General features: G+C 46.0%; 1 protein-coding gene across 7 annotated transcripts in view; it reads right to left on the bottom strand.

Annotated features, from left to right (window-relative positions):
* Positions 1 to 1,434: 1,434 nt before the first annotated feature.
* Positions 1,435 to 18,672, bottom strand: part of SLC7A3 (solute carrier family 7 member 3) — a 40,903-nt gene continuing 23,665 nt past the window's right edge. For 6 of the 7 annotated variants that reach the window (XM_088665193.1, XM_088665190.1, XM_088665191.1 and 3 more), the window contains 11 exons: positions 14,107 to 14,516; positions 13,086 to 13,244; positions 12,279 to 12,456; positions 11,464 to 11,576; positions 10,373 to 10,595; positions 7,927 to 8,066; positions 6,240 to 6,342; positions 5,890 to 6,101; positions 4,772 to 4,938; positions 2,225 to 2,333; positions 1,435 to 2,089 (listed from right to left, as the gene is read on the bottom strand). In XM_088665193.1, coding sequence (XP_088521319.1) covers positions 1,959 to 2,089; positions 2,225 to 2,333; positions 4,772 to 4,938; positions 5,890 to 6,101; positions 6,240 to 6,342; positions 7,927 to 8,066; positions 10,373 to 10,595; positions 11,464 to 11,576; positions 12,279 to 12,456; positions 13,086 to 13,244; positions 14,107 to 14,476 — 1,905 coding nt within the window. In that variant the 5' untranslated portion in view covers positions 14,477 to 14,516 and the 3' untranslated portion in view covers positions 1,435 to 1,958. Of the gene's footprint in view, positions 2,090 to 2,224; positions 2,334 to 3,009; positions 3,047 to 4,771; positions 4,939 to 5,889; positions 6,102 to 6,239; positions 6,343 to 7,926; positions 8,067 to 10,372; positions 10,596 to 11,463; positions 11,577 to 12,278; positions 12,457 to 13,085; positions 13,245 to 14,106; positions 14,517 to 18,672 lie in introns of all 7 variants that reach the window. The other variant, XM_088665196.1, reaches the window with a different exon arrangement.

Genomic DNA, 18,672 nt, shown 5'->3' with positions numbered 1-18,672 from the left:
TTTAGTTTTGGTAATGTTAACTTCTTCCTGAAAGAACACATCTCCTGATCTAACTTTGTTTCACCAACCTCTTTTTTTGTAAATAAAAGTTTTCTTGCTTGATCAACTCCTGTGTGAGCCTTCGAGACTAAGTTTCCCTCACACAAGATAGCCTATGGTACATTGCAGAAATTCATTTAATTGGTGTACTGTGTGGTGGGTCTACTATATTTAATTGGGGGCAGTTAGCAGGGGTAAGTCCACAACAGCTCCCTTTTAGCCTTGCAAGCTCACACCCCATCAACAATCCCACAAGGGGAATAGAGGCTCCTGTAATAGAAGCAATATCTCTGGCTCCCAATCTTCCTTTGACCCTCCTTATGTTCCAGGTGCAGACACAAGCATCTGCTGTGCAGATTAACAAGATTACACGAGCCAGCCTGGCTCAGCCTATTAAGATGTTCCAGATGCCGTGCTGCCTTTGAGAACTCCGGTTTACAGCTATACGGGCATGAAAATGGTGAATGAGAGCATTGCTAGGCCTAGCTGAAGCAAGTTCTGTGAAAAACAATATACTTGCTCACAAAACAAAAGAGACTACCTTGGTCCACCTGATGGAGACGAAGGTACATGGATGCAGGCCGAGCTACACCACAGACCTGCACCAGTCCTCCATTCAGGCTCATCCTGAATCAGAGCACTTGTATCCTGATCTTTGCACTCGATCTGATTCAGCCTTCTTTGAATCATTGGAATATCTGGAGGGGCCAGGGGGAGCTGCTACCCCACAAAACTAGCTTGAAAGTATTTTGACAGTGCATAGTGAGAGAGATTAGGAATCAGGCTTCATAGGGTGAACTTCAGTGCAGAAATGATTCCCATCCCTATGACAAGAAGAATTATGCCCCCCCCCCAAAATAGTAAATGCATACGGTTTGCAAAAATGTGAAAGTACTGAGTGAAGAGCAGCAGGGCCATTGCAGAAAAAGATTTCAATTATGCCTTGTTCTTTGTAATCCCATGCAATGCACCATCGTTAAAAGTGCTATACCGTAGTATCAAGAAACAGGCCCTTGCCTCGTGCTGTAGAATGTTTGACTTGTGCTAGTGGAAGGGAGGGTGGTTTATTCTGCTTGTAAAGCAACATCAAGTTTGCTTTACCAGTGTGGCCTCTGGCTAAGAAGCAAGCCTAGGTAAAACAGTTGAAATTTGTGGGACCCTGGCATAGATCTCAAACAACTCCCAACTAAACCTCTGGCAAAAGGAAGGATGTTCCTTTTGCAGTGGAACAAAATCTAATCAAGCGCTTCTGCCCCACCATCACATTGGACTACTGAAAGGCCTAAGACAAGATTGCCAGAAGCCCTGGAATAATTGTGTGTTTTATGGAGGCATGTATTTTAGCTTTAAGGTGTGTTGAAAGAGAGGTTAATAAGAAAGTAAACTGACATGAAGTATGACCAACATAACAAAACATTTTTTATTTTTATTTTTAAAATGGTCCTTTGGAGTTTTAATCATACAAAACATCAATGTTTTGACGTTATACAAACAATGAACAGGAGAGCAACAAATACTTATAGCTTCAGGGTCTAGAGACATGTTTTTGGATTGCAGACAAGCTGACACTTTCACATACATCTACATGTGAGAAAGGCAACCTCTTGCCAACACGGCCCAAAGAGAATAAATACAGACATGAAGGGAGGGGCATCTTCTTTGCTTGAGGGATGTCTTTCCCCCAAGAACAGAAGAATCAGCTCTCCCTTGAGTCTGCCCTACTTCCTGCTGGTGTTTTCTCCCCCCTCCTGCTCTACAGGATGACATGGTTGACTTGGATATGCTACAGCATGCTGGAGAGACCATTTGCCCAAGAGCTTCTCATCTGCTTGTCCTAGGGTGGCGTAGGAGGCAAGTAGAGCTCAAGGGGACCTGTGGTGGCTAGGAGGTAGGGACAAGGAAAGAACCACATCCTCTTCTCAGATAGCTCTATCTTGGCTCAGGTCGGAGGGCGCCCGCTGGAGAGGTTTGCTTGCCACTATCTGAGACTGTGGAGTGACTTGTCCTTGTACACTGTGGCGGATCCCATATCCAAAATAGATGGCAAAGCCTAGAAGAGAAATGGAGCCCAATGGTCACAAAGTATCCACAGCCAGCCTTCCCTAGCAACCAAGCAATGGACCACCAAGTGAGATTGGGACTGATTCATGTTATGGTAGCTTTTACAGACAGAGTGGCTCCTTACCTATTGCCATCCAGACAGCAAAACGGGCCCAGGTACCTGCATCCAGTTTCATCATGAGATAGATATTCACCAAGATACTGAAGAGGGGAAGCAGTGGCAGGCCAGGGACCTGTAAAAGACAAGGAGGCCCAATGCAAGAGGATGCAAAACACCTTGCCTTTTGGGAAAAACTAGCTACCACCCACAATTTCCATAAGGATTAAAGCTTAGCCTGGTCTTCAATCGGGCCTTTCCAGGCAGTGGGGTGGGGGGCCTAAAAGCAGGGGCTGGTGAAGCATAGTCTTAGACCAAGCCCTATACAGTGGTACCTCGGGTTACAGATGCTTCAGGTTACTGACTCCGCTAACCCAGAAATAGTACCTTGGGTTAAGAACTTTGCTTCAGAAATCACGCGGCAGAACTTTGCTTCAGAAATCACGCGGCGGCACTGCGAGAGGCCCCATTAGCTAAAGTGGTACCTCAGGTTAAGAACAGATTCAGGTTAAGAACGGCCCTCCAGAAAAAAATAAATTTCTTAACCTGAGGTACCACTGTATTGTGCCTCCAGTATAAATTTCCAGTCTCCAAGTAATGGTATTTAAGGGGAGGGGAGAAGCAGCATGGGGAAAGAATGGCCTTTTCAATATTTTCCAAAGATCCTCTCCTGAAAATGCTTTCGTCCCATCAGTTCCATTATGTTCCTGAAATAGTGAGGCTGTGCAGAAGGAGACTGTTGTCTTGCTCTTTTACAGAACGAAGCAGGAGGCTGGTCCTGCTTTTAAATTAACAGTGGCTGAGCACTCAACTGGAAGACTGCATCCAAGTAGACTGCATTGGTAGGAGCTGTGAGGAAGTAGAAGAACGTTGCTTGCAAAATTTCATAGGCATAGAGGGGGCAGGTTGTGATGCTAAGTCATGAGTGATATCATAGATACAGGTCAACAGGTACCTACAACATGTAGCAGTTATCCCTAGGGATAGTTGCAGTTGCTGGGGTAGTTTGGGAAAATCATTGCTTTTTACACAATTGGAAGAAGAGGATTCTCATAACAGATGCTATTGCAGAAGGGATGTCACTCTGTTCCCCTAGAGCAGATTGCAAATTATTCATTCCCCCCTATACTACAGTACAATTGTGCCTTGCATGGGGTTTACGTTCTGGGGATGGCACACATCTGCAGAAATGCATACACCAGAACTGCTCCCTTGGAACTGCCCCTGTATGACCATCCTTATCTTGCTTGCCTTCTATCACTGTGCCATACAGAGCGTGCTCACGTACGGTTTATTTGTGTGGTACGGAAGCTGTACTTCCCAGGACAGAGCAGGTCTGTGTAGAATTATTAAAACAGCAGAGAGCATTATTGGCTGCTCACTCACCACCTTAGAACAAATTTACACCACCAGGTGCCATAGAAAAGCACTAGATATATCAAGAGATCCAACGCACCCTGGCCACCATTTCTTTCAGCTCCTGCCATCGGGACGGAGATATAGAACAATGCAGGCAAGAACGAGCCGTCTCAGGAACAGTTTCTTCTCTAGAGCAATTTTGGCCTTAAATGGAAAGCCTGGACTTTGAAGTCATCTTATTTTACTTGTTATTTTGTATTATATTTACTGTTTTTAATTAGGTTTTTGTAATTTTGGATTATGCGGAATGCTTTATCTGAGTGGATGTAGCAACCGAGTAATTTCGTTGTTCCCGCAAGGGGACAATGACAATAAAGATATCTTATCTTATCTTATCTTCCAAACAAGGCAGAGAGTTTTTAAAGATTTGGGCTGCTCTCGCAAGAGCTCACTGAACTGTCCCAAGTTCCCACGAGTTTGTTAAAGCCTCCCAGAGCCTGGTGAGCAAGTCTGGGAGCTTAAAAGCTCTTTTTGCATCAGGAAAGCCCAGTGCAAAAGGAGCTTTTAAGCTGTCCAACTTGTGTGAAATTAATTTGTGGGCTTCAACCACACAAGGTTGAAATCACACAAGTTAATTGCATGTAAGATGCGAACGTACTGTGCTTGGGAACCCCCCCTCCACTTCCCCCATCAGAGTTCAAGGCTTGAAGGGAGCAAAGAAAGGATCATCCAATGGATCTCTAGGACTGCCCTTCCATCTCCAGTAATTAGACAAGGAACAGAAAGCACTAGTCTATTCCTGCAGGCAGGAACAGAACACTTCCTGAAGGAAGGGACATCTTGAGCCCTATCACCTTCCCCCTAACCCTAGCCAAAGGCCAGCAAGAACCAGAGGGGTCCTGTAATGCAAGCTGAACTAAAGTCTTAAGTGCAGTGTAGAGGGCACAATACTCCCAAATTTATAGGGAGAGCAATCGTGTCCAGTAGGGAAAGATGAAGTACACACACACACACACACACACACACACACACACACACACACACACCTTCTGAATTGTGAGAAAGATGTGATGGCTTCTCTCTCCCAAAAAAGATCCAGCAATGGCAGAAGATAGTTTGGCAAGTGATGTGCCAGCTTGTGGTAATCCAGCTCTGCCCCATGCAAGTGCCCCAAAATCCCACAAGCAAAGGCAGCCCTTTGGCCAGAAGTCTTACTTTGAAAGTGAGGCGTGTCTTGCTCTCTGGCTGCCTCCAGATGATGATGGTGCCAACGATTGAAACGAACAGGAGAACCACACAGGCAATGACCCAGCCAATGCTGCGTTGCATGAGAGCTGCCGACTGTTGTGCCAAGATGCCACAGAGAGTGGTGATCATCAGAGCTGCAAGACAAGACCACCAAAAGCCAGATTTATAGAGCTGAAAATTGCCCCATCGTTCCACCTGAGAATCTTTTACCTCAGGGCAGAGACCTCTAGAAGCTGGACACCAACTCACATCAGCCCCAACTCGCATGGTTGGGAGCCAGAGAGGATGGAAGGCTCATTCATTCATTCAATTTGTAGCCCACCAAGGAGGCACACATAGTTGTGCCCCCTCTATTTTACTCTCACCACAACCCTGTGAAGTAGGTTGGGCTGAGAGGCAGTGACTGGTCCCAGGTTACTGGGGATCTGGCCCCTGCTCTCCCATGTCCTTGCCTAAACTCTAACCTACTGGTTCACAAACCTTTTCCTCTGGGCCACAGAATAAAATTTCAGAATAAAAATTTGCTTGCACCACACTGATTTTTTTATTGATAAATTGGAAAACAAACAGAAACAACTCCCAGCAGTACTTGATTTATAACACAGAACACAACTACTTTATAATATGGGACATCCAGAAAGTTTAAAACAATGCAGCTACATAAGAACATATATCATTCCCAAAATATAATGTTGGTTGTCCTTAAATCTTCCCACCATACTTGCTATCCTCTCCTGCAACATCAGTGTGGCATCCCACACCCTTCGAGAATCAGGGCTCTAACCACCAACAATAGGTGGGCCACAGGTTCCTCATTCCTGTTTTAACTGGGGGAAAACAGTCAGAACATGCAGCACTTATGCTCTACTGCTTTGAGCTAACCCACCCACCCACATCCATCTGCACAGCCAAACTGGCACTGGGAATATGGAACCAAGCAAGCTGCATTGGGCAGGAAGAGACATAAAATCAAACTGCCTTGGGAAGCAGCAGGGTCTCAGCATCACCCCTGAGGTGCACTCCGGCTTCGCCCATCCAGGTGGGCAAACAAGCTCAGTTTAGGCCCCGCCCATGCCAGCACTTACAGACAACCGTGCTGCTGATGTAGACAATGCGCCCCGAGATGGAAGTTGGAGCATCTCCAGAAGGGCAGAAAAGGCACCTCCAGGTGAACTTGTCTTTCAGGGCCACTTTGCCATCACTGAGAGAGAGATTAATTACCACCTTCTCTTCTTCGCTTCCATTCATCTCAAGCATTTCCAAGTCTTTGGAGGGAGCGAACAGGTCAGGCTGGTATCTATCAGCAAAGGCAGAAGAGTTAAGTAAAAGGAAACTGCAATTCCCTGTCAGTCCTTCTGCAAAGGGGCATCCACCAGGCCTAGACATGGCTTTGAGAACTCTGTGTGGAGTGCTGCTCACTCCAAGAAGTACCCACCTGAGGATGAGAACACAAACAGCAACCAAGGAGTACGCCAGCAGAGTGCCAATGGACATGAGGTTAACCAGGTCCTTCAGCTCAAAGAGAAATGCCATTAGACCTGCAAGATAATAGCCCCACATGACTCATGGGCTGGGTTATTTATTTATTTACTACATTTATAATTTTTGGAGCTTCTTTTTCTTTCCATCCTTTGGCAATAACAATACGAGCCGCTGCTAATGAATATAGAAGGAGTTCTTTTGCTTGTATGGGAATATCTTTTTGAAAGGTGATACTTAGTAGAAAGATCTCTGGTCTTTTTGGGATATTCCTACCTATAATTTTTTGGATCTCATCATGAATTTTATCCCAAAATTTCCTGATATTCTCACAGGCCCACCACATATGAAACAGGTTCCCATCGTTTCCCCCACACCTCCAGCAGACATTTGCGATGTTCTTATACATTTTAGAAAGTCTGGAAGGTGTGAGGTACCACCTGTGGTTCATCTTTAGCATGTTTTCTCTTATATTATAGCTCGAGGTAAATTTCATATTTATTTTCCACAAATTTTCCCACTCCGAGCATGTAATCGGATAACCACAGTCCTGTGCCCATTTGGTCATAGAAGCGGTGACCGTTTCATCCATTACTTCATAATCCAATAACAATTTATACATTTCGGAAATAAGTTTTGTTTTGCCGTTCAACAGTTCTTTGAATTGAATTGAATAGATTGGCAAAATAAACTTCAAGAGTTTGCCGAAATGGCACAGTTAACAAACAGTTTGAGAGGAAAGGTTAAAGAAGAATTTCTAAAAAAATGGGACAGGTACAAGAAATATGTTAGAAAATATACTGAGAACAAAATTTCTATGATAGCGTTTGAGTAAAAAAGGGAAAAAATCTGTTTGGATTTGCAGAAATCAGTTTCCTTAAGAAATAGGAGTGTCAAACGATATGTAAAAACAGAGATAGCATGGATTGAATATACACTCTGCGACAAAAAGAGGAGAGTATGCTGATGGAGATAACAGGAAGTCCAAAGAAAAAATTTATTTTATTTTCTGTTCTTTTCTTTTTTCTCCTTTCCCTTTTTTTCTCTGGGAAAGGAGGATTAGAAATACGATACGAAAAATTGTAACAAACAAACATAAATGTATATGTATATGTATGTATATGTATATGTATATGTATACAAGCATGAAGAACAATGTTCAGGTTTGGTGATGGGAAAAAATGAATAAATATCATTCAAAAAAAAATATTTACTACATTTATATACCATCTTTGTATTCCAAGGATCTCAAGGTGGTGTTCATGGTTCATGCTTCCTCCCCATTTCATCCTCACAACAACCCTTTGAGGGAGGTTAGGTTAAGAGATGGTGACTGGCTCAAGGTCACCCAGGGAGCTTCATGGCTGGATGACAATTCTAACTGTGCTCTTCCAGGTCATAGTCCAACATTCTAACCATTACGCCACACTGGATAGAGTTGTAAGGGACCCCAAGGGTCATCTAGTCCAATCCCCTGCAGTGCAAGTATATCAACACATAGTCTCCCATCCAACTTGAAACTATACTGGACTCTGCTTAGCTTTTCAAATTTGCTAGCAATTTTATTGCTGCACCACTAGGTGCGGTAATGGTGATGGAAGTGTAGAGGGCAAAAGGACAAAGACCCACTAAGATATCCATACCAGCAATGATGCCTGACACAACAGTAGCTACCAAGGGAGTCTTGGTTCGGCTGTGGACCCGGTACAGAAACCTGAAGAGTAGTCCATCTTCAGCCATGGCATAGATCACCCGTGGCATTGGGAATATGGAACCAAGCAAGCTGCATTGGGCAGGAAGAGACATAAAATCAAGACCTGGGCATATCTGAGAACTTCCATATGAAGAGAATGCAGATGGCCAACAGCTCATGAACGGGGCCTGTGGCCACCTTAGCACAAGTCACCCTCATGGTCTGCTTCTGGGTTCAAATCAAGTTGATGGTCTGACTTAAGGAGCCTGAAGCCCAGAGTGTCCAAAACACTGCCTACTCCCACATCCACCTTACCATCTTCCAGGATGGAGGCAGCAATGTCCCAAGCTTAGGTAATGTCATGGTTTGGCTGGATGCAGAGTGGTGGGAGGCACCAGCTGAGGTACAACCAACGGTGAGCCCAGAAACTGGTGGTGGGATGATGGTGCTGGCCAGAGGGAAAAGAGGGAGCAGACTGGGAGAAGGAGGTGTCAGAAGTTGAAGGGGTAACAGAGTTTAGTGAGCAGGAACAGGCAGGGGGCAGTTCAGACTCTGAGGTGGAAGTGGAGGCTAGAGGGGGCAGTCCTGCTGCGACCAGCTCCTCTACCCTATGGTCTCCTGGAACATGCAATGAAATGAAGAGGGCAGAGGAGGGTGTGCACAGGTGCAGTTTGTGATTGCTTTGGAAAGAACCTAGAGAGGAGCCTTAGGAAGAGGTGGGAGATGGTGGGGCCCTTCAGTCCTTGCAACTAGCTTGTTGGAGCAAGACCTACTAGGATCACTAGGTCTGCACTGTTTTGGTTAACTTCACTGACACTGTGTTTTGCTCTGATTGCTGACCTATGCTTGACAAGTAAGCAGCTACTGGGGCAAGGGCTTTCTCTGTAGTTGCGCCCATGCTCAGGAACTCTATCCTAAGACATGTTTGTCTCACACTTTGGTACAACCCCTGAGGGTACTAGGCAAAGTGCGCCCACTTCACTTGCGTCTTTAATGACATTTAATAGCTTTTTGACTCCTTGTGTTGCCTGCTTTAAAACCAGAGCTGGTCTTTTAAAGTATCGCTGAGGATTTGATTTATCTTATCTGCTCTTTTATTTGTCTTATATGCTCTTTGGCATTTTCTCCACTGGGCAAGCTTCTGTTTGTTAGCTACCCTTCCAAAGGTAGGATAGTAGGATTTAAATGCTGAAACCAACTAAACTAAGAGGAAAACCGTGGCAGATGAAGGGAATAGGGATGCCACAGAGCACACAATTTGCATGAAGAAGGTCCTGGGTTCAGTCCCTGGGCTCTTCAGGTAGGGCTGGCAAAGGCTGTTATTTGCAGGTGAGGCAGTAGAAGTGCTGGAGCATTGTCTTGCCTTGGTAACGGACTGAATGAGAGCCAATAAGCTGAAGCTCAATCCAGATATGACTGAGGCACTGTTAGTGGGTTGTTCCCTAGCCTAGACCAGATGGCTGAGACGCTGCCTGCTCTTGATGGGGTTAGACTTCTCTTTAAGGAGTAGTTACACAGCTTGTGGGGTGCTTCTGGACCCATTGCTGTCATTTGAGGCTCAGGTGGCCTTGGTGGTGCTGGGTGCCTCCCATCAGCTTTGGCTAGTGGCCCAGCTACACCCCTATCTGGACAAGGAGAGCCTAACTTCTGTTGTCTATGCTCTGGTTACCTCTAAGTTAGATTACTTAAACACATTGTATGCAGAGCTGCATCTGAAGATGGTTTGGAAGTTCAGCTGGTGCAGAATTTGGTAGCCAGGATTGCTCACTAGGGCAAGATGATTTAAGTCTCTTATGCTGATCCTGGCCCAACTGCACTGGCTGCCAATTAGCTTCTGGGCCCAATTCAAGTTTTGACCTAGAAAGTCTTAAATGACTCAGACCCGTAATACCTCAAGGACCCTGAGAAGATCATTTGATGCCTTTCCTCGTGCGCCCCTTCCACAAGAGGTCCAGAGGGTGGGAACTCAATAACAGGCCTTTTCTGCAGTGGCCCGTTTGTGGAATTCAGTTGGCGCCTTCATTAGACACCTTTAAGCGCCAGGTGAAAACGTTCCTTTTTAACCAGGGCTTTGGCTGATTGACATCTGATGCCCTTTTAAAAGGTGTTGTGGGAACAAACAATTCTTTGTTTGTTCGTTCTTATTTTTATTATCTATTTTTCTGTCATGAACTGCCCTGAGATCTATGAATGAAGGGCAGTATACAAATTTAATTAATTCATTGTTGTTGTTGTTGTTGTTGTTGTTGTTGTTGTTGTTGTTGTTGTTGTTGTTAATACTGAGTCCACATATGCAATACTACGAGGATCAGACACTGGAGCTAACACAGCTCTTCACGTTTCCTATGTAACAGCAGTATAAAATTCAGTGCATGCTGCTTTTCCTTATCCCTTACCTGGTGGAGAGGGCACAGAGTGAGCCAATGGCTACTACGTAGCGGGCTGGCTCCCACCCCACAGCCTTGAAGGCATCAGGCAGGGGACTCTCCTTGTTCACCAAGTAGTAAGGCACCATCAAAGTCAAGGAAGCAGAAACCCCAAAGTAAGCCACAAAGCAGATCAGGAGTGAGGCAATGATGCCAATGGGCATGGCACGTTGAGGGTTCCGAGCTTCCTCACCTGGAGAAAGGAGTCGAGACAGAAGAAAACTATCAACTTCAGTTTCTCTCAGTCGATTATCCTCTCACCGCTTAATCTTAAATTAAGTTTGTCCCAGTTCCACATTATTTTGTGCTTGTTTCTTAAAGTCACCATGACATTTCTCATGCGCATTTGTCCCCATATATACCGTATCTTTTTTGTGGGCTCTGTTTTGCCCTGATGGCTGCATCTCTGCAATTCCTCTTCATATGCACTTTTTTTGTTTGCTGGAGAATTTTGCCACCAAATTCAGAAGAGGCAGCTGTGTTTTGATTTATGTAACTTGTTTGAATGAGTTAGGCTCACATTAAAATGCAGACTGAACAGAACTCAGATGAGATTTCAGCATATTCCTCTCTCATTTACTATACCCAAGACAGGCAGAGCCTTGGACCCCCACCCTGCACACACAATTCACATCACAACACATTACTTCAAATATGTGAATCTGCACAGTGCAGGGGTTGTTTACTTGCCCTGCAAATCCACCACTCAGGCAAAGAACATCCCTAGGCAGGAGAACCATTTCATGTGAAGTGGGTCTTGGGAACTTCCAGGTAAGGCAGTGCACTGTTGCATGGAGTTGCATTGCTAATGACTTATTTTCCCAGATCACAAGCAGAAACTTCCTGCTGAAAGCACAGTACGGAACAGCAGCTCAGCCTTGCCCTGGGAGAAGAGCAGAGACGCCAGAGGGCCCTGTTGATGCACACAGCTCACCCCCAGTTGCTGAGCGTGGCATTTCCCTCTCTCTTGACTGCACACCTGCCTGTGCTCCAAGGTATGTGGAAAGACAGAAGGGAATTTCTCACCTCTTCACCACATCCCTCAAATGCAGATACTCTACCTGTGGTTGCAATGCAGTCAAATCCAACAAAGGCATAAAAGCACGTGGCAGCCCCAGAGAGGACCCCCTCAAAGCCAAAGGGGAAGAAGCCACCACTGCCAAAGTGCCCAATGCTGCAAGAAAAAGAAAGATGTACTTCAGCACCATTCAAGGAAGCCAAAACGTAGAACAACCTCCTGACGGGGCAGCACTTCCACTCAGGAATACGTATACTTGATTACTAAATCTCCCTCTAGAACAGCTGATCCATGAACCATATCAGGGCCTCTTCAAACTGGCTCCCCTCTGCTGCTGCTGCTTCCTTTCCTCTTCACCCCCGCTTTAGCCAGGGGCAGACTTTGGTACTATGGCGCCCTGAGCTAGGCCAAAATTTGGCGCCCCACTGTTGCACTGTCGGGTTTAGGAAGAAAGTGTAAGGGCTCTGAGAGGGAACCAGAGCCATCCCACCTCCTTCCCAAAGCTGGAAAAAACACTAACGAGGCTAAGGGAAGGAGGCAGGAGGACTCTAGGACCCTGTCAGAGTCCTCAGGCCTCCTTCCTATAGTGGGGCAAGTGCTTACTGGATGCCCTCTCCGTGGATGCCCTCTCCGCTTGGTGCCTGCTCAGTGCCCAGAGAGGGGAAACCAGTCACATTGTCCTAAAACCATGTGCTGCACAGCGCCATAATAAAATCTGGGAGCAGTGAGTAGATGGCCACCTGCATCCAGATGCTATTCTCCACAGAGCAGGACAGGCTGCTGCCTCCCATCCTAAACTTAACAGAAGCTTGGGGAGGTGGTCAGTCAGATGTTACGCAAGGGGAGAAGGGCCCTTACGTGCTTCCAGCCTCAAGTTTCCATGTGTGGTTCTGATAATCCTCCTTGGATAAGGTCCAGTTCTTGACATCTCCCTTCACAAAGCCAGCAATGATGACAAAGCTTAGGACCAGTAAGTTGATAGCTGTGAAGATTTTGTTCACTAGGGCAGATTCGCTCACACCAAATGATAGCAAACCTGAGAGAGAGTGAGAGATGGGGGCACAGATTTATGCCAAGTCTCTTGGGAGCAGGCCTCCAGGCTTGCTGGGTTAATGATTATGATCACCTTCACAACATGTTCTAGCTCAGAAGAACCTATTCATGGGGCTCCGAACTACAGCGCTCCATAAACCATCCGTCATTGACATATTTCAGGAGAACCCTGATTCCCCCTCTGCATTGATTTAAGATCTGTTGAGGCTCTTTCCCTCTTTCATTCTTCTTTGGAGGTTAGACAAGTAAGCTACTTGAGGAGGGGAGCTATCACCTGGAAGATGGAGCAAGTTTGTTTTCTCCTGCTCTGGTAAATAGCACTTGGAACCAATGGCTTCAAGTTACAAGAAAAGAGATTCCGACTAAACATCAGGAAGAACTTCCTGACAGCGAGAGCTGTTCAACAGTAACAGACTCCCTTGGGAGGTTGTGGACTCTCCTTCCTTAGAAGTTTTAAAGCAGAGGTTGGATGGCCATCTGTCATGTGTGATCTAGTTGAGATTCCCACATTGCAGAGGGTTGAGCTAGATGGTCCTCATGCCCCCCCCAACTCTACAATTCTATGATTATTGCCAGGGAAGAAGGGCCTTATCGCTGCAGAGATTGCCTTACCTGTAAGCAGCAAAACCAGAAAGAGAGCAAAAAAGTCAGGATATTTAGCCAGCACATTCTCCACATGCAGGGCAGTATGATTGTGGAAGAAATTAGAGATGTGGCCACCAATGATGTTGTCAAAGGTTGAGCTCCAGGCACGAGCAACGCTTGCTGTCCCTGAAAACCAAAGAGAGAGCCCTTCATTATCAAACACAACCTCAGCCACTTCTAGCCACATACAGAGTGAATGGGCATCAGCACACCACAGAGACGCCTGAGGATGAATATGGGAGAACTCACATCATCAAGATGAGCCACTTGCTCCAGAAGAAAGCAAAATGCTACTTGTCCTCTCTGGATAGAGATAGCCTGGCCACTGTTATTCTTGCTTTGGTAAACTTCAGATTAGACTACTACAAGACACTGTATTGCAAAGTTAAGTCAGTTCAGGAGGCTGATGATAGTAACTGTTGGCCAGGATGCAATGCCTATGAGAAGGTTCTCTACCAGGTGTCTCTATTAGGTAAGGTTAGATGGGTAGTGACCGGACAGAGGCTCCCCCCCCCCCCATTGAAGCTCCATTTGAGAATCACCCTTCTCAGAGTAATAAAGAAGCCACAACATCATTAAGGAGGCAAATTAAAACTCCTGGCTGTTTAGTGGTTTTAGTTCTATGCTGCTGTTTTGATGTTAATTCTTTCTGAACTGTATCCCTCCTCTCTATATTTTAGTAGTTTTTAGTAAAATTCTTTTGGAGATAGTTCAGTCAGGGGGGCGGCCCCCCAAATATTTTAAATAAACTATGCATAAAATTATTTCTCAACCGTGACTGAACTGCTACGCTGTTTGAATCCATAAGTAATGAGTAATGTAAGCCTAGGTGGCCCCCTACTCCTGAGGGGTTTGGGCACTGAGAAGGGTGCTTCTTTGATGCATTGCTGCAGGCAAACCTGTTTCTTCGCACCTGATCTCAAGGTGAAATCATTCTTGTCCACTCATTCAAAGTCACCTCCTTTACTCTGAGCCAAACGGCACATACCTATCATATAGGAGAGAATGAGGTTCCATCCTGTGGTGAAGGCCCAGATCTCCCCAACTGTGACATAGCTGTAGAGGTAGGCAGAGCCAGCCTTGGGCACTCGGGCTCCAAACTCTGCATAGCACAGACCAGCTAACACTGATGAGACAGCCGCTATGAAGAAGCAGAGCACGATGGAAGGGCCTGCATTGTCCACGGCCACCTCCCCGGACAAGACATAGACACCAGCCCCAAGGGTGCTGCCCACTCCAAGAGCTATCAGGTCCAGGGTGGAGAGGCAACGAGCTAACTGGGTCTCATCAGAGCTGAGGTCCACTGTGCGCTGCCGGATCAGCTTCTTGCCGAAGTTTGCCATGGTTTTCTCCAGCATTCTGGACAATTGTGTAAAATGTCCAATGCTTCACAAGGATCTAAGAGAAAAGAATGTTGCAGTGTTAAAGCCAGCAATACGGGGTGTGCGTCGGCAAGAATGTGGGTAGGGATTTTAAGATGTAACAGAACCATGCCAATGGTAATGAGGAAGCAGGAGCCCTATACTACTCGGAATCAGGCAATTCCTTGTTCCCGAGCAGAACCCCATAATGGTGCTCCACTCCTCCTTCCCTTAGTGGTCAAGTTCAGCCATTCAGGGCCAGCACCTTGAGCATTTTTTAAAGCCAACCTTTGTTTGTTTTAAGGCAGTGTTTATTTATTCATAAGCTGCAGGTAAGGCAGGTATTGTTACTGAAATAAAATAAAAATTGTTATGAGGGGCAGAAGCAAGCAATCAGGGCATGCCAGTTCCAAAGCACAATTATCATCCCGGATCCCCAGACTCTAAGTAACCTGTAACCCAAGGACAGTTCAGGAATTTTCACTGGCCCTTTTTCAAATCAAGTAGGTTAGACTGTAGCTTTCAAGTCTAGGGCAGGAGGGGTGGCTAACTCTCAGTTCAGGGGCCTGATCCAGCCCTCCAAGACCCTAGTGATTTTGGCAGTAGCGTTAAAAGTGGGGAGGGATTAAACTAGGCATAGCACTGGATTGGGCAGAAACCAGTGCCCTGATGGGGATACAAATGGCATCCTATCCAGGCATCTGTTTTGTTGAGTGACATTACGGCAATGGGGCGGGGGGGAGGGCCCTAAGCTCACACACAACAATTTCATGGAACCTATTTCAAGAGGGTATACAGACAAGCAATGGTTGTGGTCAACCAAGTTCTATTCATGAGTAGACTCACTGGAATGAACGGGCCAATGTTAGTTGTGTCTTTAATTCATATGGGTCTACTCCGAGTGGGACTAGCATTGGATGCAACCCCATTGGGTCTCAACCCAGAGTATTTAAGGTAAATGTTGCTGTTGGAAATGCCAGAGGCTAGCTTAGAAGCCAGAAGGATGGTGGTTACACATTAAATCCATGTACCCTGCAGGTGTCCATGAAGGTTAGCAAAAGGCAGCTCTTGGGATTAATAGTGTTTACCCAAGATAAAAAGGCAGGAAGATATCTTCAGCTATTAACCAAAGTTTAAACCAACTTTGGTTAACAGACAACATAACAAACTTTTGTCTAGAACATCCAGCTATGGGCCAGGCAGAATGAGACCTTGGGGTCAGCGTTAAGTCTGGCACATGATGCACAGGACAAAACTTGCACCCCACATTCCTGAATCTGCTGTTAAAAGTCCTGTGTAGAAGCAAAAGACACCATCTTTTTTTTTTAAAAAAAAAAGACCTCTCAAGATTTCACAAATAAATGAATGCAACTTAATAAGTACTGAAATCACAAGGTGGTTTCATTTCCACCTAACCAAGCACAGAGGGGGAAATAGCTCCATGTTAATGGAGCTTGGGCTAAGGCAGTGATCCCATGGAGGCAAGGAATGAAGTTGTAGATAATGCTTATGGATTGATTGATTTATGGAAAATTTACTGTAGTAAGAGTGAAAAAGAAGAAAGGGTTTTGGCTGTCGCTGACAAAAATAAATTCATTGATCCTGATGTAATTGAATAAATTAATGTAAGCAACATCAATGAAATGATAGTGATTTATATATACTTCTAACTTTGTATTAATGTAACATTTTTATATCTACCTGTACATTTTTGTAATACAGTGGTACCTCGGTTTATGAACACAATTGGTTCCGGAAGTCTGTTCATAAACTGAAGCGTTCATAAACTGAAGCAAACTTTCCCATTGAAAATAATGGAAAGTGGATTAATCCGTTCCAGACATGTCCGCGGAGTACTTAAACTGAAGTGTTCATAAACTGAAGCATGGGTGTAATTGGCTCCGGAAGTCTGTTCATAAACTGAAGCGTTCATAAACTGAAGCGAACTTTCCCATTGAAAGTAATGGAAAATGAATTAATCCGTTCCAGATGGGTCCGCGGCGTTCATGAACCGAAAATTCATAAACCGAGGTGTTCATAAACCGAGGTTCCACTGTATTTTGTTTAAGTTGTCTGTTGTTGCTTTAGTTTTCTGTATACTGCTTAGAAATGTTTTTAACATATTAAGTGGAATAAGAAATTATATAACCAGTCAATCAGCCCATATGTCCTATATGGCACTTCTTGGTCTTCCCAGAATTGCTGTACTGTAATCTAATCAGAAACAGTGTATGGAACTAAAAAAAACACAAGCAGCATTCTGAATAGGGAGTTTCTGTACCAGATGCTTCTCTAGGATAGACAGACAGAGAACTTGAATTAAAGCTCTGGGGCACCCTCCATACTACAACTCCCACCAGCCACCCCAGGAATCCAAAACAAGGAGACCCAGAAGAAATTGAAGGATACCAGCCAATCCTCTCCTTGCTCAACACAAACTACCGGTAGGTTTTCCTTGTCTGTTTTTCCAAAAGATAAAAAGGATTTCATCTGTGCTCTTTGTGAAAAGTTTGCACTAGGCTCAGACAAATCATAACAGTCTCATCACAGGCAAACAGAAGAGTAGTTATTTTTACAAGGCTGGGCTGGGCTAATGACATCCACACTGCCGGTTTTAGTACCAGCACAAATGAAACCCCAAATTCTCAGCTCACTCCACTCCGACAAAGCATTTCCATTCCATTTCCCAGTGTTTGTACCATGGAAATGTAGCACACCTAAGTTGATTTGCCGTAAAGATCAAAACTGTGCTCCTCTTCAAAGGCTTCCCTGCCTGCTTGCCCAACAGCAATTCTCACCTATCACAGGCCACCAAGCAAGGGGTGCAGAGTCTTAACATTTGTAGGAACATTAAAGTATGAATATATACCAACTGCTGCAATCCCAAATAACTACATTTATAGTAGGGAAAACATCTCACTGTAATCCTTCTAGCAGCAAACTTGTGGGAGATTTGCAGTAAAAACAAAACAAAAAACTAACTGCATATTCTTGTTCATGGGAGCCAGTTCCTAGGGTCCGGGGTCCCTTTAGTACCCTCCCCAACAAAATATTTGAGGAGGCTGCCCCCCCCAGTATTTTATTCAAGTTGGCACCCCTGATCTTGTTAATTAGTAAGTGTTGGGGCTAATGACCACAGAGCTACAAACCATAGGAATGCAATTAGTGGAGAGAGAGCTCTGTGTGGTGTCATTTCCATGGGCGTACCCAGGATCAAAGCTAGGGGGGGCACACCAGCCACGTCCCCCAGCCACCCGATTAGCTAGCTGGCAATGACGTGGCCAGGATCCCCCCAGGAGGCATGGTCAACGTGTACGCCCCCCAGAAAAAAGGGGGCCGTTTGCAAGGCAGCACACGGAGCCACCCGCGCTTGCACTCCTGCCTCGCCAGCTGCCTCCGTTGAAGGAAACCTGGACCTGGACCTGGGCTAACTTCAGCCCACACTCCTTCAAGTCACAGCGTGCACAGCACAGAAAGTGCTGCCCCACAATGCTCTACGGCACTTCATTTGCATGTATTCCTCCCCTTCTTCCAGCCACCCCCAAGCCAGTCAGCAGAGGGGGCTTTTCACCGTTTGCGTTCCCCCAAGGGGGAGGCAAACGGCGAAAAGCCCCCTCCCGCACCGCACTTCGGCTCAGGGACTGGCTTGGCGGCAGCGGGAAGAAGGAATTCCTCCCCTTCTTCCCGCCACCGCCAAGCCAGTCCCCAAGCCGAATTGCGGCGTGGTGGTTTTTTTTCGCCGTTTGCCTCCCCCTTGCAGCGCCACAATTCGGCTCCGTCCCCCGGGCGCTTTGGCTCGGGGAAGCAAGCAAGGAGCTGGCAACAGCCCGGGAAGCTGCGGGCTGTTGCCGTCTCCCTGCCTGCTTCCCCGAGCCGTTGCGCATCAGGGGACAGAGCCGAAGATCGGCGGGCGCTGTTTGCCGGGGTTGACAAGCCCTGGACAAGCATCGCCCTCCGATCTTCGTGTGACAGGCGGTGGGGAAGGCAGGCAGGCAAGAGAGCAAGCACCTGCCTGCCTGCCTGCCTGCCTGCCTTCTCCGCCGCCAGTCCCCTGGAGCCCATAGGAATGCATTGATTAAGTTTCAATGCATTCCTATGGGAAACCGGGACTCGCTAGATGAAAAATTCGTTACACAAATTGACCCGTGGAACGAATTAATTCCGTCTAGCGAGGCACCACTGTATATGGATTC

Source organism: Zootoca vivipara, chromosome Z2 (genome assembly GCF_965207765.1).
Source record: "Zootoca vivipara chromosome Z2, rZooViv2.hap1.1, whole genome shotgun sequence".
NCBI classification, from domain to species: domain Eukaryota; kingdom Metazoa; phylum Chordata; class Lepidosauria; order Squamata; family Lacertidae; genus Zootoca; species Zootoca vivipara.
Note: the sequence above shows the minus strand (reverse complement) of the source record. Positions and strands in the feature narration are given on the sequence as shown.